At 42.3% G+C, this 14,210-nt stretch overlaps 2 protein-coding genes across 2 annotated transcripts; one reads left to right on the top strand and one right to left on the bottom strand.

The window, feature by feature from the left end:
- Window positions 1–587: 587 nt before the first annotated feature.
- On the bottom strand, window positions 588–3,899 carry ALG2 (ALG2 alpha-1,3/1,6-mannosyltransferase). Its single transcript, XM_071736984.1, has 2 exons — window positions 3,504–3,899; window positions 588–2,311 (listed from the first exon to the last, which is right to left on the bottom strand). Exons 1-2 carry the CDS (start codon window positions 3,897–3,899, stop codon window positions 1,409–1,411), a joined length of 1,299 nt encoding a protein of 432 aa, XP_071593085.1. The 3' UTR covers window positions 588–1,408.
- A 128-nt stretch (window positions 3,900–4,027) lies between these two features.
- On the top strand, window positions 4,028–9,191 carry SEC61B (SEC61 translocon subunit beta). Its single transcript, XM_071736986.1, has 4 exons — window positions 4,028–4,272; window positions 4,364–4,461; window positions 4,834–4,935; window positions 8,871–9,191. Exons 1-4 carry the CDS (start codon window positions 4,270–4,272, stop codon window positions 8,956–8,958), a joined length of 291 nt encoding a protein of 96 aa, XP_071593087.1. The 5' UTR covers window positions 4,028–4,269; the 3' UTR covers window positions 8,959–9,191.
- Window positions 9,192–14,210: the final 5,019 nt, after the last annotated feature.

Genomic DNA, 14,210 nt, shown 5'->3' with positions numbered 1-14,210 from the left:
GTGCACAAATGCAGGAACAGGCCAGACAGACAGATTCAGGCTTGCCAGGTCTTGTGATGTGAACATATGTTGGACATAAAGGGCCCGAGATCACCCACTCCCAACTATCAATAAACACTGTAGCATCCCAACTTTCTGATTAAAGACAAGGACTAAAGTAGTGGATTTTTTGGTTTACTTTAAATTAAACCTCCATACTGAGATTTGGTAAGCCAGGAACGACTGGTCTCTGTTGTCAAGTACTAGATGTAAAAGTGTCTTAAACTTTATTTTAAATACAAATTGCAGAATATGCATTTAAAAATGTGTTTTATAAATAAAACTGGATTTCAAAGGGCAAGGAAATTGTATAGTTTATCAATTTTCAGACTTAACTATATGGACTGTGTGTTATTAGAAACAGAACAGCCAACTAACACAGATGCACTATGAATGCTGGAAGATTAAAAAATCAGGTATCCCTTGACCAAAACCAGGTATTAGACTTGAAAAAAAATTAAAATTACTGTCACATGGGAAGTCACAACATTGGGAGAAATGTATACCCCAACTGAATAAAAAAAAAAATTATATTGAGAGGTTACCACTAAAACAGCAAAACAGAATATGTCTTTATTACCTGCTCCAGGTTGCCACCTTTTCTTAAAAGTGCACTATTATTTAGAATGAAACGTTAAATAAGGGGCACATCTTTTAAGTCGCTACAAACCAGAAAATCCAAAAGTAACATTATACCCTTAAGCACTGCAGGTGTCTGCACAGACCAAGAATTTCAACACCCAGATTTTTGCCTGATCGGATGTGCTCAGGTTTCTAGTCTCAGCTTCCTCGTGCTCACACATCTTTATGCTTTTTTATGATACCCAGTGTGACTACATGGTGCAATTTAAGAGTTACAGTAAAAGGTCAATCATTTTACAACCGCATCATTCATATCCCTAAAGGTGTTGGGTTTTTTAAACATGGCTGGACTCTCTCCACACTTCAACTGAGACAGCTGTTTTAGTTAAAAATCAGCAATGAACACCTTAAATGCATAACATTGTGCTTGTCTTATGTGTACAAATTTACATTTTGTAAGTTGAACCAGTCATATGGCACAGTAATAATGCAAAAAGCACAGTAATTTCCTAGTAAGTTACTGCCACTTAACTATATGTTTTTCCAAGGCAGAGTAAACAAAAGAACTCCTACAATGGCAGACAAGTCTACCACATGAAAACTTTACCCCTCTCATCAAACAGCACAAAATGTTTCTTGTCATTCTTTGTATCAAGCAACATAATGCAGAAGAGACATAGCAACAAAATTCTGATGTCCCAGATTGTTCATTGTAGTCAAAATCAATACTGGTCCCTTATGCAAATCAGAGATACAAAGCTGCAAAATGTAATATAGAAAGATAAATTTATTGTGTTAATCTGCATACGTATTGGTACAGCTGTTCTGTGAAGGCTTCTGAGGAAAATTTTTCCATAACTCTGTCTCTCCCAGCTGCTCCCATTTTGTCCTTTAAGAGAGGATCTCTCACAATTTTTTCCATGGCCTCAGAGAATTGCGTTGGCAGAGGATCACACAAAAATCCTGTAACATTGTGCAAGATGGATTCTAAAGGACCTCCTGAATTAACTGCTACAACTGGACACCTCATATACATTGCCTCCAGAGGGACAATGCCAAAATGTTCATTGCTTGGTGTATAAAGCACACATATAGAGTTACTAAAAAGAGAGACTTTCTGTTCATCTGAGAATGATCTCAGAAAAGTGACATGGTCAGTAATACCAAGCTTGGCTGCAAGTCTCCTCAGCTCTTCATAGTGCTCCACATTTTCCAGAACTCGTTTATCATATCCACCTGCCATAACCAAGTGAACTTCGTCCCACTCATGAGCACCAAGTCTTCCTCGAAGATCATGCAAAGCTTCAAGAGCCAGAGCTAGATTCTTTTTTCTCTCATACCTATTAATGGACAGAAACAGGAACTTCTTCTTTTTGGGTATCAGGTCAGTTACATCCGCAGGAACTATTGCTTCAAAGCTACTGACATTGAGTGATGGGTAGAGGACATCTGGGTTTATATGAGATAAAGACTTAAACGTGTCCTTGAACACACTGGCAGTGAATTTGCTGTTCACAACAATACAGTCTGCCATGCCAGTCGTGTACTCTTCCAGCCAGTCAAGTGGTAACCTGTAGATGCGTTTTAGGAAAGATTCTCTCTTGGTGAGAAGCTGATCAGGAAAGTGACAGTAAAACAAAACCTTCTTACGGGTTCTGGCCAGTCTAAGCACGGGGATGCAAGCAGAAACCTAGTGAAATCAGAAAAGACAGAACAAGAGGAAACATCTGAGTTAGTGCCACCAGCATGTACGTGTGATTTCACAGAACCATAGAACAGCTTCGGTTGGAAGGGACCTTAAAGGTCACCTAGTTCCAACCCCCCTGCCTGGGCAGGCACACCCTCCCGCTAGACCAACACCCTCCCACCAAACCTGGCCTTGAACGCTTCCAGAGATGCGGGAAGCCATCCCTTGGTAGAGAGCCCTTTGCAAGCCAAGAACCTTCTCTCCTCAGGAGCACCGGGTGCCACTCCCTTGTCCAGGGCCTCCTACTCTGGATTTTCTCCCTCACCTTGGCCTGCCAGGCCACCAAGCCCCCTTCTCCTCCACGTCTCCTTTCCATCATTTCCCCACACACCTCCTCCTCCTGAGGCCCACCTCCAGGAACAGCTGGTAGGGCACTCCAAGCAGCAGCAGCACCTTCCTCCCCCTCAACCTGCCACACAACCTGCCAATAACACCCCCACCTTCATAGAATCATAGCATTGGCTGGGTTGGAAGGGACCTCAGAGATCATCAAGTCCAACCCTTGATCCACTACCGCTGCAGTTACCAGACCATGGCACTGAGTGCCACATCCAGTCTCTTTTTAAATATCTCCAGGGACGGAGAATCCACCACTTCCCGGGGCAGCCCATTCCAATGCTTGATCACTCTCTCGGTAAAGAAATTCTTTCTAATGTCCAACCTAAACCTCCCCCGGCACAACTTGAGACCGTGCCCTCTTGTCTTGCTGAGAGTTGCCTGGGAAAAGAGACCAACCCTGCCCTGGCTACACCCTCCTTTCAGGGAGTTGTAGAGAGTGATGAGGTCTCCCCTGAGCCTCCTCTTCTCCAGGCTGAACAGCCCCAGCTCCCTCAGCCTCTCCTCATAGGATCTGTGCTCGAGTCCCTTCACCAGCCTGGTTGCCCTCCTTTGGACCTGCTCCAGCACCTCAATCTCCTTCCTGAACTGAGGGGCCCAGAACTGGACACAGGACTCGAGGTGTGGCCTCACCAGCGCTGAGTACAGCGGGCCTCTTTGCCCCCGACCCCACCTCAGCAAACGGCGACGCCGCTGCCAGCCCCAGCCCCAGCCCCAGCCCCAGCCCCAGGTCCCAGGCCCCAGGCCCCAGGCCCCAGGCCCCAGGCCCCAGCCCCAGGCCCCAGCCCCGGCCCCGCACCTGATCGCAGACGAAGGCATCAACCCTCTCATCGCTGAGCAGCAGGATGTAGAGTGCCACGAAGGCCATGCGGAGGGCGGCGCAGAGGGCGTGCCCGCGGCCCCAGAAGCTGCGGGGCAGCCAGCCGCCCGCCTGCCGCACCGCCAGACCCCGCGTCTCCGCGAAGCACCGCCCGGCGTCGTAGTGCGCCGTCCAGATCTGCACCCTGCAGCCCCGCGCCTGCAGCGCCAGCGCCGCGTCCACTATCAGGCGCTCCGCCCCTCCCAGACCCAGGTCCGGGTGGAGGAACAGCACGGACGGACCCTCCCCGGCCGTCCCCTCCGCCTCCTCCGCCGCCGCCGCCATGGCTGCTGCGGGGGGACGCCCGCCGGACACGTAGAGGCTGGCAGCGCGCATGAGCGGCCCCGTGGCTCCCGCAGGACACGTCAGCTATCCTGCCGGGCCTTCGCCGTCACCCCGCCCTGTGGGGTGTCCGCGCTGCTGCTCGGCGCCTCGTTCCGCTCCTCCCCCGCTGAGCCGCCTTGGTCCGGCGCTGGTGAGGGAGCGGTGGCGCGAGAGACGTCGCCCGGAGTCAGCTCACTCAGAAAGCGGCCGCTGAAGGACGGGAGGAGGGAAAAGATGCCGGCGCTACTCAGGCATCGCGGCGGGCAGCCGCCGGGCCCCGTGAGGCGTGGCGCGGGGCGTGTCGTGGGCTGGGAGGTGTCCGGAGCGGCCGTGGCGGAGCGGGTGTGAGGCCGTGCGGCCCCCGAGCAGTGCTGTCGTCGCCATGGTGAGGCTCTGCCCGGGCCAGGGGGTGCCTGGGGGGTTCGCTCTCCTGTGTCCGCCTCTCCCCCCTTCACGAATCTCTCCTCTCTTCACAGCCTGGGCCAAACCCTAGCGCTACCAGCGTCGGCTCCTCCGGCCGCTCCCCCAGCAAGGCCGTGGCTCCCCGCACAGCGGGATCCACAGTTCGTCAGAGGTAAGGGGCCCGTCACGTCTTCATAATGGAGGGTGGCTCTTTCACCCCCTGTCCCCATTCCCTTGGTGCTTCTGCGGCTGGGTAGCCCCAGAGCGCTGCGGAAGGACAGGGCGAACGGGCCGAGCCAAAGCTGCTTCTGCTGGGTGTACGGGAAGGGCGTCTGTGGGTCCCGCTGGCCCACCCTGCACGCCCCCCGCTATGGCCCCAGGCGGGGCTGTGCCAGCCGCAGTGCCCGCTGCTTGCCTGGCAGCGCAGGCTGATCCCGGTGCCAGGCTTTTGCAGGGTCTCACGGGGTGCTGAGTGCCAGGAGTTTGGCACCAAACTGCTAGCTAATGTGTTGTGGTCTTTGTCTCGTTCTGTTCTGCCCCAAAGGAAGAATGCCAGCTGCGGGACAAGGAGTGCAGGCCGTGCCACTTCCACGGGCACTGGTGGGATGTGGCGATTCTACACTGAGGACTCTCCGGGGCTCAAAGTGTAAGTTGGACATATGGGGGCTGTATGTTTCACCTGCTTATGTAATCTTCCCGGTTTAGAGCTTGAGAGATCAATGTTCTGGTCCGCATGGAAAAGCATGTGGAATTCATGGTTCCTTGGATAGATTTGGGATGAAGTATTTTATTTAACCTAAACCTGGAGAGATAGTTTTTAAGTTATAATGCCTTTACGTAAGTAGGCACAAATTATATTTTGTAATTTGCTATACATACTTTAAGAAGACTTCATATCTGAAAGCTGCAAGCAGTCCCTTTGAAGTTGGAAAGTATTAGTTGTGGTGAACTTTGGCCTCTACGTGCGTGTTTTTGTTCTCCTTTAATTAAACTTTTGCTTTTCTTTATTAGTAAGTACGTTGTGATCCTGCCCCCACCCCCAAAATAAACCAAAAGCAAAAAGCAAAACCACCAAACCATAACATATGCCATGTGCTTTCAGAATTTTGGATGCTTTAATTAAAAAGCTTAAGATAAGTTACTTCAGCAAAGACTGCAAAGCAAATAGCATTCTGATACCATGCATATCTCTGTTTTTAAAAGGTGAATACTCCCAAGTTTAGTTATGGTGGTAGTGTCCCTTAAGCTGCAAAGAGAAACTAAGTTTTTACTTCTTGTCCTTTTTCAGTCATTCAGATCCCCTTCCCAAACAAGCTTTGCAGGTTACTACTTGGATAACAAAGGTGGAAGGTGTATTTCAGCTGATGGTTGTTTGCCAAGTCATAACCTGAGTGGGTAGTTTGTGTTTCTTGCAGAGTTATACAGTGAAGAGGCTGAAGACACTCGGGGATGTCCCTATTATTTCTCTTTTTCTAGAATCCATTAATTTTTTTTTATTTTGGAGTGGTTTTAGAGAGCTGCTGCATGAACAGAACATTTGAGGAAGGGCTGTTGATAGCATAGTTGGTGATTGTGCTGCAACTAATCCTTCCTCTGAAGTTGTCTTGTGTTTCCACATGTGCTTGACACTGTGAGAACCAAAACCTTATCCAGCTGCCCATCCAAGTAGTGGTGTTCTGCAGCTGCAGGTTTTGCTTTCTCCATTCTGGATTCAGAGAGGAGACAAGGCAACGAAAACAAAAAGACAATGAGCAACAGTAGTGTTCTAGAGCATTGCAGATAGGCAAGTCAACTATTTTATGTGGCTTTGGTCTACTAGAGCTCAATTAAAAAAAATAATAAAACCAAGCTGAGGAAAAAGCTAATAGAAACATTTTACCATTAGGCAGATATTTTTTTTCTTTTCAATAAAGTTGTGATACAAGCTGTCAAAGCATCTTTATCATTTTCAGTAAATTTCCTTGTGAATCCTTTAGTTTCACTTACGATGTTACACGGCCACTCAGTTTTTCTAATCTTCAATGCAAGCAGGTTAGTAAATAGGTTGTGTTGTTTTGGTTTTTTTTTCCCCTTCTATTTATGTAGCAACATAGTGGTTCCAAATTTTACATTTTGGAACACTGAGAGGGGGGTTTTGCAAGCTACCATGGGTATAGGGTCAGGCTTTTAATGGAAGAAGCAAATTTTTTCAGTTAGTTTTACAAATCACGTGCACACCGCACATATCCTTTTTCTGACCCATGGCTTGGGAGTAACTTTCTTGCTTACAGCTTTCCATGTATTTTTCTACATATGTTTTTTTTTCCATAGCAACCAATTATTATGATCTCTGTCCTATTCAGGAGGCTTAAAAATAAAAATAGGCTGTACAGGAGCTGTGGTTTCCTCTCTGAAGTGCTTCAGTTTGAAGTTGCTTTTAAAAATGGTTGTCATCACTACTGCATAAAGCAGTGTAAAAGCTTGGCATGGTGGAGGGGCTTGAGTGTTTCATCATGTTTAAAGCATAAGCTCTTAAAATTACTATTAAAATACTTAGACACCTGAGATCAAGTCATTTCATGCTAGCTATGATCAAAATACCTCTGATTCTTCACACATTTAGTATCTGTAGTCAACATCAGAAATAACAAATGTGTTTGTTTGCCTCAGGAAAATATATTTCTGTTTTACAGGGTGCTGCAAAATATGCTTTTTAAAATCAGTATTAGCAAAAGGGAGCTATGGGGGGATCTGGTTCAATGGATTATGGTATTTCTGTCTTTAAAACTGAGGTTGAATGTTGCATACATAGAAAAGAAGGCCAGTCCTAAAATTGCTCCCTCTGGGGCACTTGGTACCTGTGGTTCCTGTATCTTGTCTTGAGCTCTCTTGCTTGAAGAGCTCTAGGCAGTGTTTCCTGTGGAGCTGTGGCAGAGAATCAAATTAATCTTGTGGTATAGCATGCAGCCTTAGGAAGAACATTCTGAGAATACACAGGATCATCATACCCTTAGAGGTGTCTGTGTCAGGTTTATGTGTTTATTTGTTGATTTAAACTGCATGGTGGGCTCAGAAAGTTCATGTGTATGGAGGAGGGTTGCAGGGTTTCAGCAAGTTGTCTTTGGAGTGGAGGAAATGAGAAACAAATGTCAGTATTGGAAAACTGATTATTCTGTAGAGGAAACAATTTAATCTGCCCGTTTCAAAAAAAATACCAAACACACAGAGCAATCCCCCTGTTTATTTCTGTGTAGCTCTGTTCTGGTTAGTGGTGCTGCTCTATTCCTGTATACCTTTCAGCAAAGAGTAGCTTGTGTATTACTACTACTAAAAGCTCAAATTGATTAAATAGTAATTCAGATACATTGTGAGGACTTGGTGCACCTGATGTCATTAGGAGTTATATTATGTAAGACATAAACTTCAAATAGATATAAAACACTGGGGGTTGAGAAGTAACATTCTCTTGGTAGGGAGTTGCCTATGTAGTCACTGTCTAGACTTTTTTATTTTGTGTGTTTTGTCATTAGTTTATACTTTGTCTGTGTTCAGGGTTCTCCATACCCAAATTAGACTAAGTATGATAGATAATAATTGAGTTTTAAAACTCAATAGTAGATTGTCATTAGGAACACTTAAGGTATATGGACCATGATCTCATAGAAAAAATTGTTAATCATTGTTTTAATCCATCTTCTGTTTCTTTTTTTCTTTTTATTCAAGTAACACCTCGTCATAAAAAGTAACCTGGAGGGTAATCCAGGCTGTATAGGAGTTCATAGTGTTTCTTCCAGTAAATAGCAGGTTGAAAATCAGAAATGTGGTTGTATGAAGTGAGGGGTATGAAGCAGCATTGAGTGCAGGGAACTGTGCAACAGTGTGTGTAATTGTTGTGTCTCGGAACAGTGTGAAACAGCTGATTAAGTCTCTCAACATGCAACCTAGGATTAAACTGTTGTTTTGTTTTTTTTTAAACTTCACTACACATTTCTCAGACAATGTGTAACAGTTGGAAGGAAAAAAGTTAAGAAATTAATTCATTTTAAGGAATGATTTAATGATAGGGATAATTTTGGCATTCTGTGTATCTTCTTCAGAAAAGTAAGCCTGTATCTTTCACCCACTGCTGCCATTGTTTTCAAATGAAATAAAGCCTTGGAAAAAACAGCTAATGTGAATTTTATGCCAAATTTTTACTAACCGCTAGAGGACTCTCTTGGTTTTTCTATCTGACTACATCTCTGCTCAGGTGGCTATCCAAGTATTAAATATAGATGATAATTTTCCTGAGTTTTTTTTTACAATGAGTAATAACGAACCATTAATTGCTTTTTAAATAAGTGAGCCTTTTTTGTTATTATATTGTGCTTCATAGCTACGCAGTATTTGTGGTGTGTAACATTGTATCTTTAAAGCATAGGGGCTGCAGAAGGTTTTGATAGAGGTCGCTAATTTGTGTATTTTAAGGGATATTGTTGGGAATGGAATAAAAGTTTTCTCATGCAATTGCTTAGAAACTCATGAGTTCATTTGGCTGATAATGACTGGCCTTTGGACAAAACAGACATTTTTATGTTAATGCATTTTTTTCTTTATTTTTAGTGGGCCTGTTCCAGTTTTGGTCATGAGTCTTCTTTTTATTGCTTCTGTGTTTATGCTGCACATCTGGGGTAAATACACTCGTTCATAGACTCTGCTGCCAGCTTAAAGCATACATCTTGGACCAAAAATATGGTGGATCCTGGTTGTTCTTGGAGAGAGAGTGAGGAAGCTTCTTATCACCCGTCACCTTTGACTCTAAACCCAAGTGAATTTTTCAGTTCTCTACTTGGGCAGGTTTAAAGTCTCATGGGTAATTTTATATTTGTATCTGTACACCTAGAAAACAGGTATTGCAATAAAAGTTGTATATGGAAATGGAAACAGTCTTAACTGTGTTTTTTCCTCCTATTCCAACATACCACAGAAAAAGTATTATACTTGTGGGTTTTATATATAACTGTGTTTCTGAGTAAATGCCATTTGACAGTTCAAGACAGATTCTTCTATAGTCTACATTGCTGTATAATTTTACACCAGATGATCTGGTTTTTGTGAACAGGAAGGGCAAAATTAGGTGCAAAAAATGTGCAAAACTAATAAACATGTTTAGTAAACTAAGTCAGAGGCGTACTAGCTGAGCTGGTCATGTTCTGTTATCTGCAGAAAAATACCTGGTTTTACTTAACTTATTTCCTAAATGCAAGCTAAACTTCATCTAGTGCTTATTATACAGAAAAATATGTAAGTATGCTTGTTTTTCACACTGCACTTTAGAAACAACATGAACTGGTACCTGATTTTAAGAAGAATAATTGCATGGCTGTCAGTGCAACTGACATGTTACTTCTGCAGGTCCAGACTCTTTCAAGGAGACTGAAGGGGGAAGGAAATGGAATGGGAGGACTGGAAAAGCAGGGGTTGTATTCTAAATAGCAGGACACGCAAACGAGCTGAGCTATAGCTAAGGGGTTCTTCAGATAAACACTTTCCTTCTGGGTGTTGTTCTTTGTTTTCCTTTTGGACAGTAAGGTAGCTCATCCTTCTCTTTTAAAAGGTACATAACTATTGCTGCATTAGAGTTTCAGTTGTTTCTCAGCTGCTGCTGTGGTCTTGAGATTCAGATAACCTCATCAGGCATTTCCATACAGTTGGATATAATTATTTTAGCCTCTTAAAGACGTTATGATTCCTGTTTCTATATCGTCTTGTAGTAGTGAAACAATATTCTTGGTTAAGCAGTTCTGATACAAGTGTAGACATGTAGAAGCATCAGCTCTTGGGCACCATCTTCCAATAAAGCAGTTTTTAAAGTAACATTGTTTTGGAAAAGAAGAAACTGGTCAAGAATAAGAAGTATGGTATATAAGGGTAATTGCTTTGAGCTGTGTGTGTATGATAATACCTAGTATAAATATAGAGGGGAAAAAAAGAGACTTGGAGCAGAAACTGAAAATTGTCTTACAAAATGTAGGATGGTTTTGTTTATGAAGGAGTGGAAGTGGAGGAACAATGAATTCTGGAAACTCCAAGGCAGTGAGGTAGCAGGGTACACTGAAGTGATGGAAACTGAAGCAAATAAATCATGTATCGAACAGAAAAGGCTCCACAAATTACTTATCACTGTGAATATGGAAGGGAAGTAAAAACACAAAGTGAAAATAAAACAGATCAATGCTTCAAGAGGCGGAGGTAAGGATCTCTTGTTTAACTGTTTTTCATAGAAGATAAAAATCAGTTATTTCATTTTAAGGCAAAAAAGAAAATGCTAAGAGAAGACCAGGTGCAAGTCAGTCATTTTGCTGGCTGTGGACCAACTGTGCTGCTGACTTAGTTTGTGGTGTTGTAAGAGTACAGAACAATATACTCTAAAGTAGTGTAGGGAAAGAAATAATGGATAGCAGTAATATCTAAATAGGTAACCTCTTCTTTACACTTAATGATGTAGTTTTCTAACAGCAGGAAACTGTTTTCTTTTGGAACATCTCTGGTCCCTAGATGCTGTTTTGCTACATCAAATAATTCCATTCAAAGCCTTCCATATTTTTGTGTGGCTGGTGTCTTGCTGCTTCTAAAGATCAAAATCAGCTATGAACTCAGAAAAAGCAAAGGGGCAGGAAGAGAGCTGTATAGCCTACATTTAGTTTGAGTATTAAAAAGTTGACTATTTTGACAATGCTGTCTTTGATTAAATACTTTGTTTTCTAGAATAGCCTGTACCATAGATTTTTGCATACACTGTCAAAGAGTCTGACGTCTCTAGTTTTGTGCAAATTGCTTCCCACCCCTTCTTGAGTTTGTATGTTGGAAGCTGAGCTTTCCTATGGATTAAAAAACCTCCCTGCTTTATTTCATGAAAGAAGTGGTACTTTAGCTGGTTGCAGTTAGCCAAAACATCCATAGTTTGCGTTTGATGTTCTTGTACATGATAAAAAGACAGATTTCTCTTGCATAACTTTTCAATTTATTGAAATTTATTGATCAGCATGAATGTGTTAGAAATTCATGCTCATGTTTTTAGTGTTTCCAGCTGTAGTGGATTTGTATAGACTTCAGCTTCACAAAAGTATGGAGAAAAAAAAAAATGTAGGTTATAAGGACTTAACAGAAATTTGGCCAATAATTAATGAAAATTCTGTTTGTCCTGTGTGAGTAAATTATGATTATGCTGATAAACAGTGTAATACAGAAAGCTGGTGTCCTTTAGTAGTGGGTGGAAAAAAAAGGATGGTCATTTGCAAAGCTTCTAGGGATTAGTAGCACTTTGGATTTTTATGCCTGCTTGTAAGTGATTGAAACACAAACTTGGCTGAGCTGACCATTAAAACCTGTAAATGCCTTGTCTACTTAAGTGCTACAGAAAGTTCTGGGTCCACAAAAACCTTTGCTTTTTCAGGAAATCTGGAAGAACTTATGTATTCGTAGAAGATATGATACAGCACTAGAACATTGTATTCTTGACTTTAAAAAAATATTTCTCAAGTAAAGAAGGAGTTTTATAAGGAAAATTGTCCTGTTGTACATAAGTACGTCAGTGTCACTTGATTTCATTTCCCTCCACTGGCAGTAGCTCTGAGTATGTGAGCCAGCTTCAGTCTGATTTAACAGAGGAGTAGGAGCTGAAAGACATGATATTCTTGAAGTAAAGAAAAAGGTAACTTGTGGGGGAGGGAGACTGTAGAAGTTCCCTCTGAGCAAAAGACTCACTTTAACTTGTTACAGAGGAAGAATAAAGGGAGAACTCCACTTCTTAGCTGCCTCTGATAGGAAAAGGTTTAATCTTCACCCTCACACCTTTTTGCACACGAAGTGAATCACCCACAAGCTATGGGTAAATAGGGCTGGGGGCTTCATTAGTTCAGTTGCTGCAGAACTACCTTTTCACTTCTGCTGTCTGTGCAAAAGGCAGCTCTGCTAGACAAAACCAGTACTTTTTTTTGTGTGTGTCACTATTTGCTGGTGTTCAGTAGATATATTCAGGCCATCCTTTCTTGTAGTGTGCACGAAGCATGTGAACTCCTGCCATGTTTTGCTGTCATGTCATGATAAATGCTGTGCCTCTGATAATCAGTCCTGATGCTTCTCATGTTTGAAGGGACCAAGGGTAAGCTTTTTTGCAGCAAAAGATTTTTTGTTTTTTCTTTTATCATATCAGACTGAGTTTACCCTCCAAGAAGAAGCAGTTAACTCCTTCCATTATCTCATTCATCTCCAGCTGTTCCTTAAGCTCTCTGAGCCTGTCATACATAATATAGTGTGAGCTCTCTTTAGTACTGTTCACAGTAAGTTATAGTGCCTTTACTACAGGCATATATATATTTGAATACATGTATCCACATGTATATTGTTGCTTTATCAGTTTAGAAGTGCAAAAGGATATGTCTGTGAAAATGGAAGATGATACTCCAACTGCATTATTAGGCTGCACTGTGACAGCAGTGCAAAGAAGCAAACAGAACAGCTTGTGTTCTCTTCTTCAGCTGTGTTGGCTAGAGATGAGTGGATGCTACACTGAGATCATGTGGTGAGGGCTAAATGATTTTATAAATATATTAATGGATTCTGTGAGGGACTTGTTTTCTTTTTTGGTCTGGAAAAAGATGCCTCTCGTTTCTTCAAATCATAGCTTGATACATCCAGCTTTGATAATAAGGCAGCACCTTTTATTAGCTTTTTGTATAAATGTGTTCCATAGAAGGCTCTGTTTTGTAGACTTGGTAATATATTGAGCATATTAATGTTTCTTAACTAGAGATATGATCTGTAAGAGGAAACTGTCTTTTGGCTTTTTTTTTTGTTGTTGGGAGGAAAATTGTGATAGCAATTGTGATTGCTACTTTACTTTCAGAAGCTGCTGAAAAGAAAGGCAGGCAAAGCAAGAGCAGGTGTGAAATTACTGAGTGCACCCTATTTGACTTTCTTCCTTTTATATTCAAGTTGTCTCTTTTTCTCTGAAGACAGCCAATTATACTGAATTGTGCCATGGAGCAGGATAATGCTTTGGTGCAGAGATATGTGGCAGGTAGTAACAATAGTGAACAGAAGACAGTGATTTTACTTATGACTAACTTCCAGTTCAGATGTGGATCACCAGAGGTTTGACACCTTTATCTCATATTTGGCTGCAGGTTACAAATAATTATTCCTGTTTCTTATTTTGAAGGATTTTTCACAAAGCTGCCTTCCAGGATAGTGTGTGCAATTTTTTGACCAACTGGAAGTGGAGGAGTTCTTTGAAGTTACACTAGCATTTCATAAAACAGAATTAAGCAAAACTTCCCATGCACTGCTTCTCCCAGAGAGCTCTTTGTCTTAATATCAATAAAGTGAAGTTCGTTCTAGTTTAGTGTTTGTTTTGTTGGGTTTTTTTTAGTTGGAGCATTTATCACCACGTGAATGTACCAACCTGTTTTCTTTCTCTGATACTACAGAGAGATATTAAATATATTTACAAATGCTGCAGAGATAAGGCATTATCTCAGTGAAATGCTTCCAAAATAAAAGCAGAACTAAATTTCAAGTCTGTATGCTCCAGTTCCACAGGGGTTGCATTCCCAACATTTAGTAATTGCCAAACACCATTCTGTGAGACTTTATTTCAAGTTTATTAGCCACTGATCTGCTTTTGTCTCTGGTAAGGTAATGTGAAAAGAATCTGAAGTAATATTGCCTTAAATTCCCAAGACTGGCTTGTAAGTGATGTTACTCCTTTCTTACAGTGTATGTTATAATCAGTAGAGGAGAGCATATGTGTTCCTCACCTCGGGAAGACATCTGTGAGGGGAAAAAACATAACAGCATGGTACAAACTGCTGAGAAGTTTGTGAACGAACAAACTATTGTAATTAAGTGTGGATCTCAACCTGAGGCAGTTGTAGGGCTTGGTAGATGTAGCTGTCTTAA

The sequence above is a fragment of the Heliangelus exortis genome, chromosome 2 (assembly GCF_036169615.1).
Source record: "Heliangelus exortis chromosome 2, bHelExo1.hap1, whole genome shotgun sequence".
Taxonomy (NCBI): Eukaryota; Metazoa; Chordata; class Aves; order Apodiformes; family Trochilidae; genus Heliangelus; species Heliangelus exortis.
Note: the sequence above shows the minus strand (reverse complement) of the source record. Positions and strands in the feature narration are given on the sequence as shown.

Excerpts from the sequence above, each read along its gene's own strand:
- ALG2 (XM_071736984.1), bottom strand. The coding sequence starts at position 3,899 with ATGCGCGCTGCCAGCCTCTACGTGTCCGGCGGGCGTCCCCCCGCAGCA. Across the intron at positions 2,312-3,503 it reads ATGCCTTCGTCTGCGATCAG|GTTTCTGCTTGCATCCCCGT; the intron begins GTGCGGGGCCGG and ends TGATTTCACTAG.
- SEC61B (XM_071736986.1), top strand. Across the intron at positions 4,462-4,833 it reads GGATCCACAGTTCGTCAGAG|GAAGAATGCCAGCTGCGGGA; the intron begins GTAAGGGGCCCG and ends TCTGCCCCAAAG. Across the intron at positions 4,936-8,870 it reads GACTCTCCGGGGCTCAAAGT|TGGGCCTGTTCCAGTTTTGG; the intron begins GTAAGTTGGACA and ends CTTTATTTTTAG.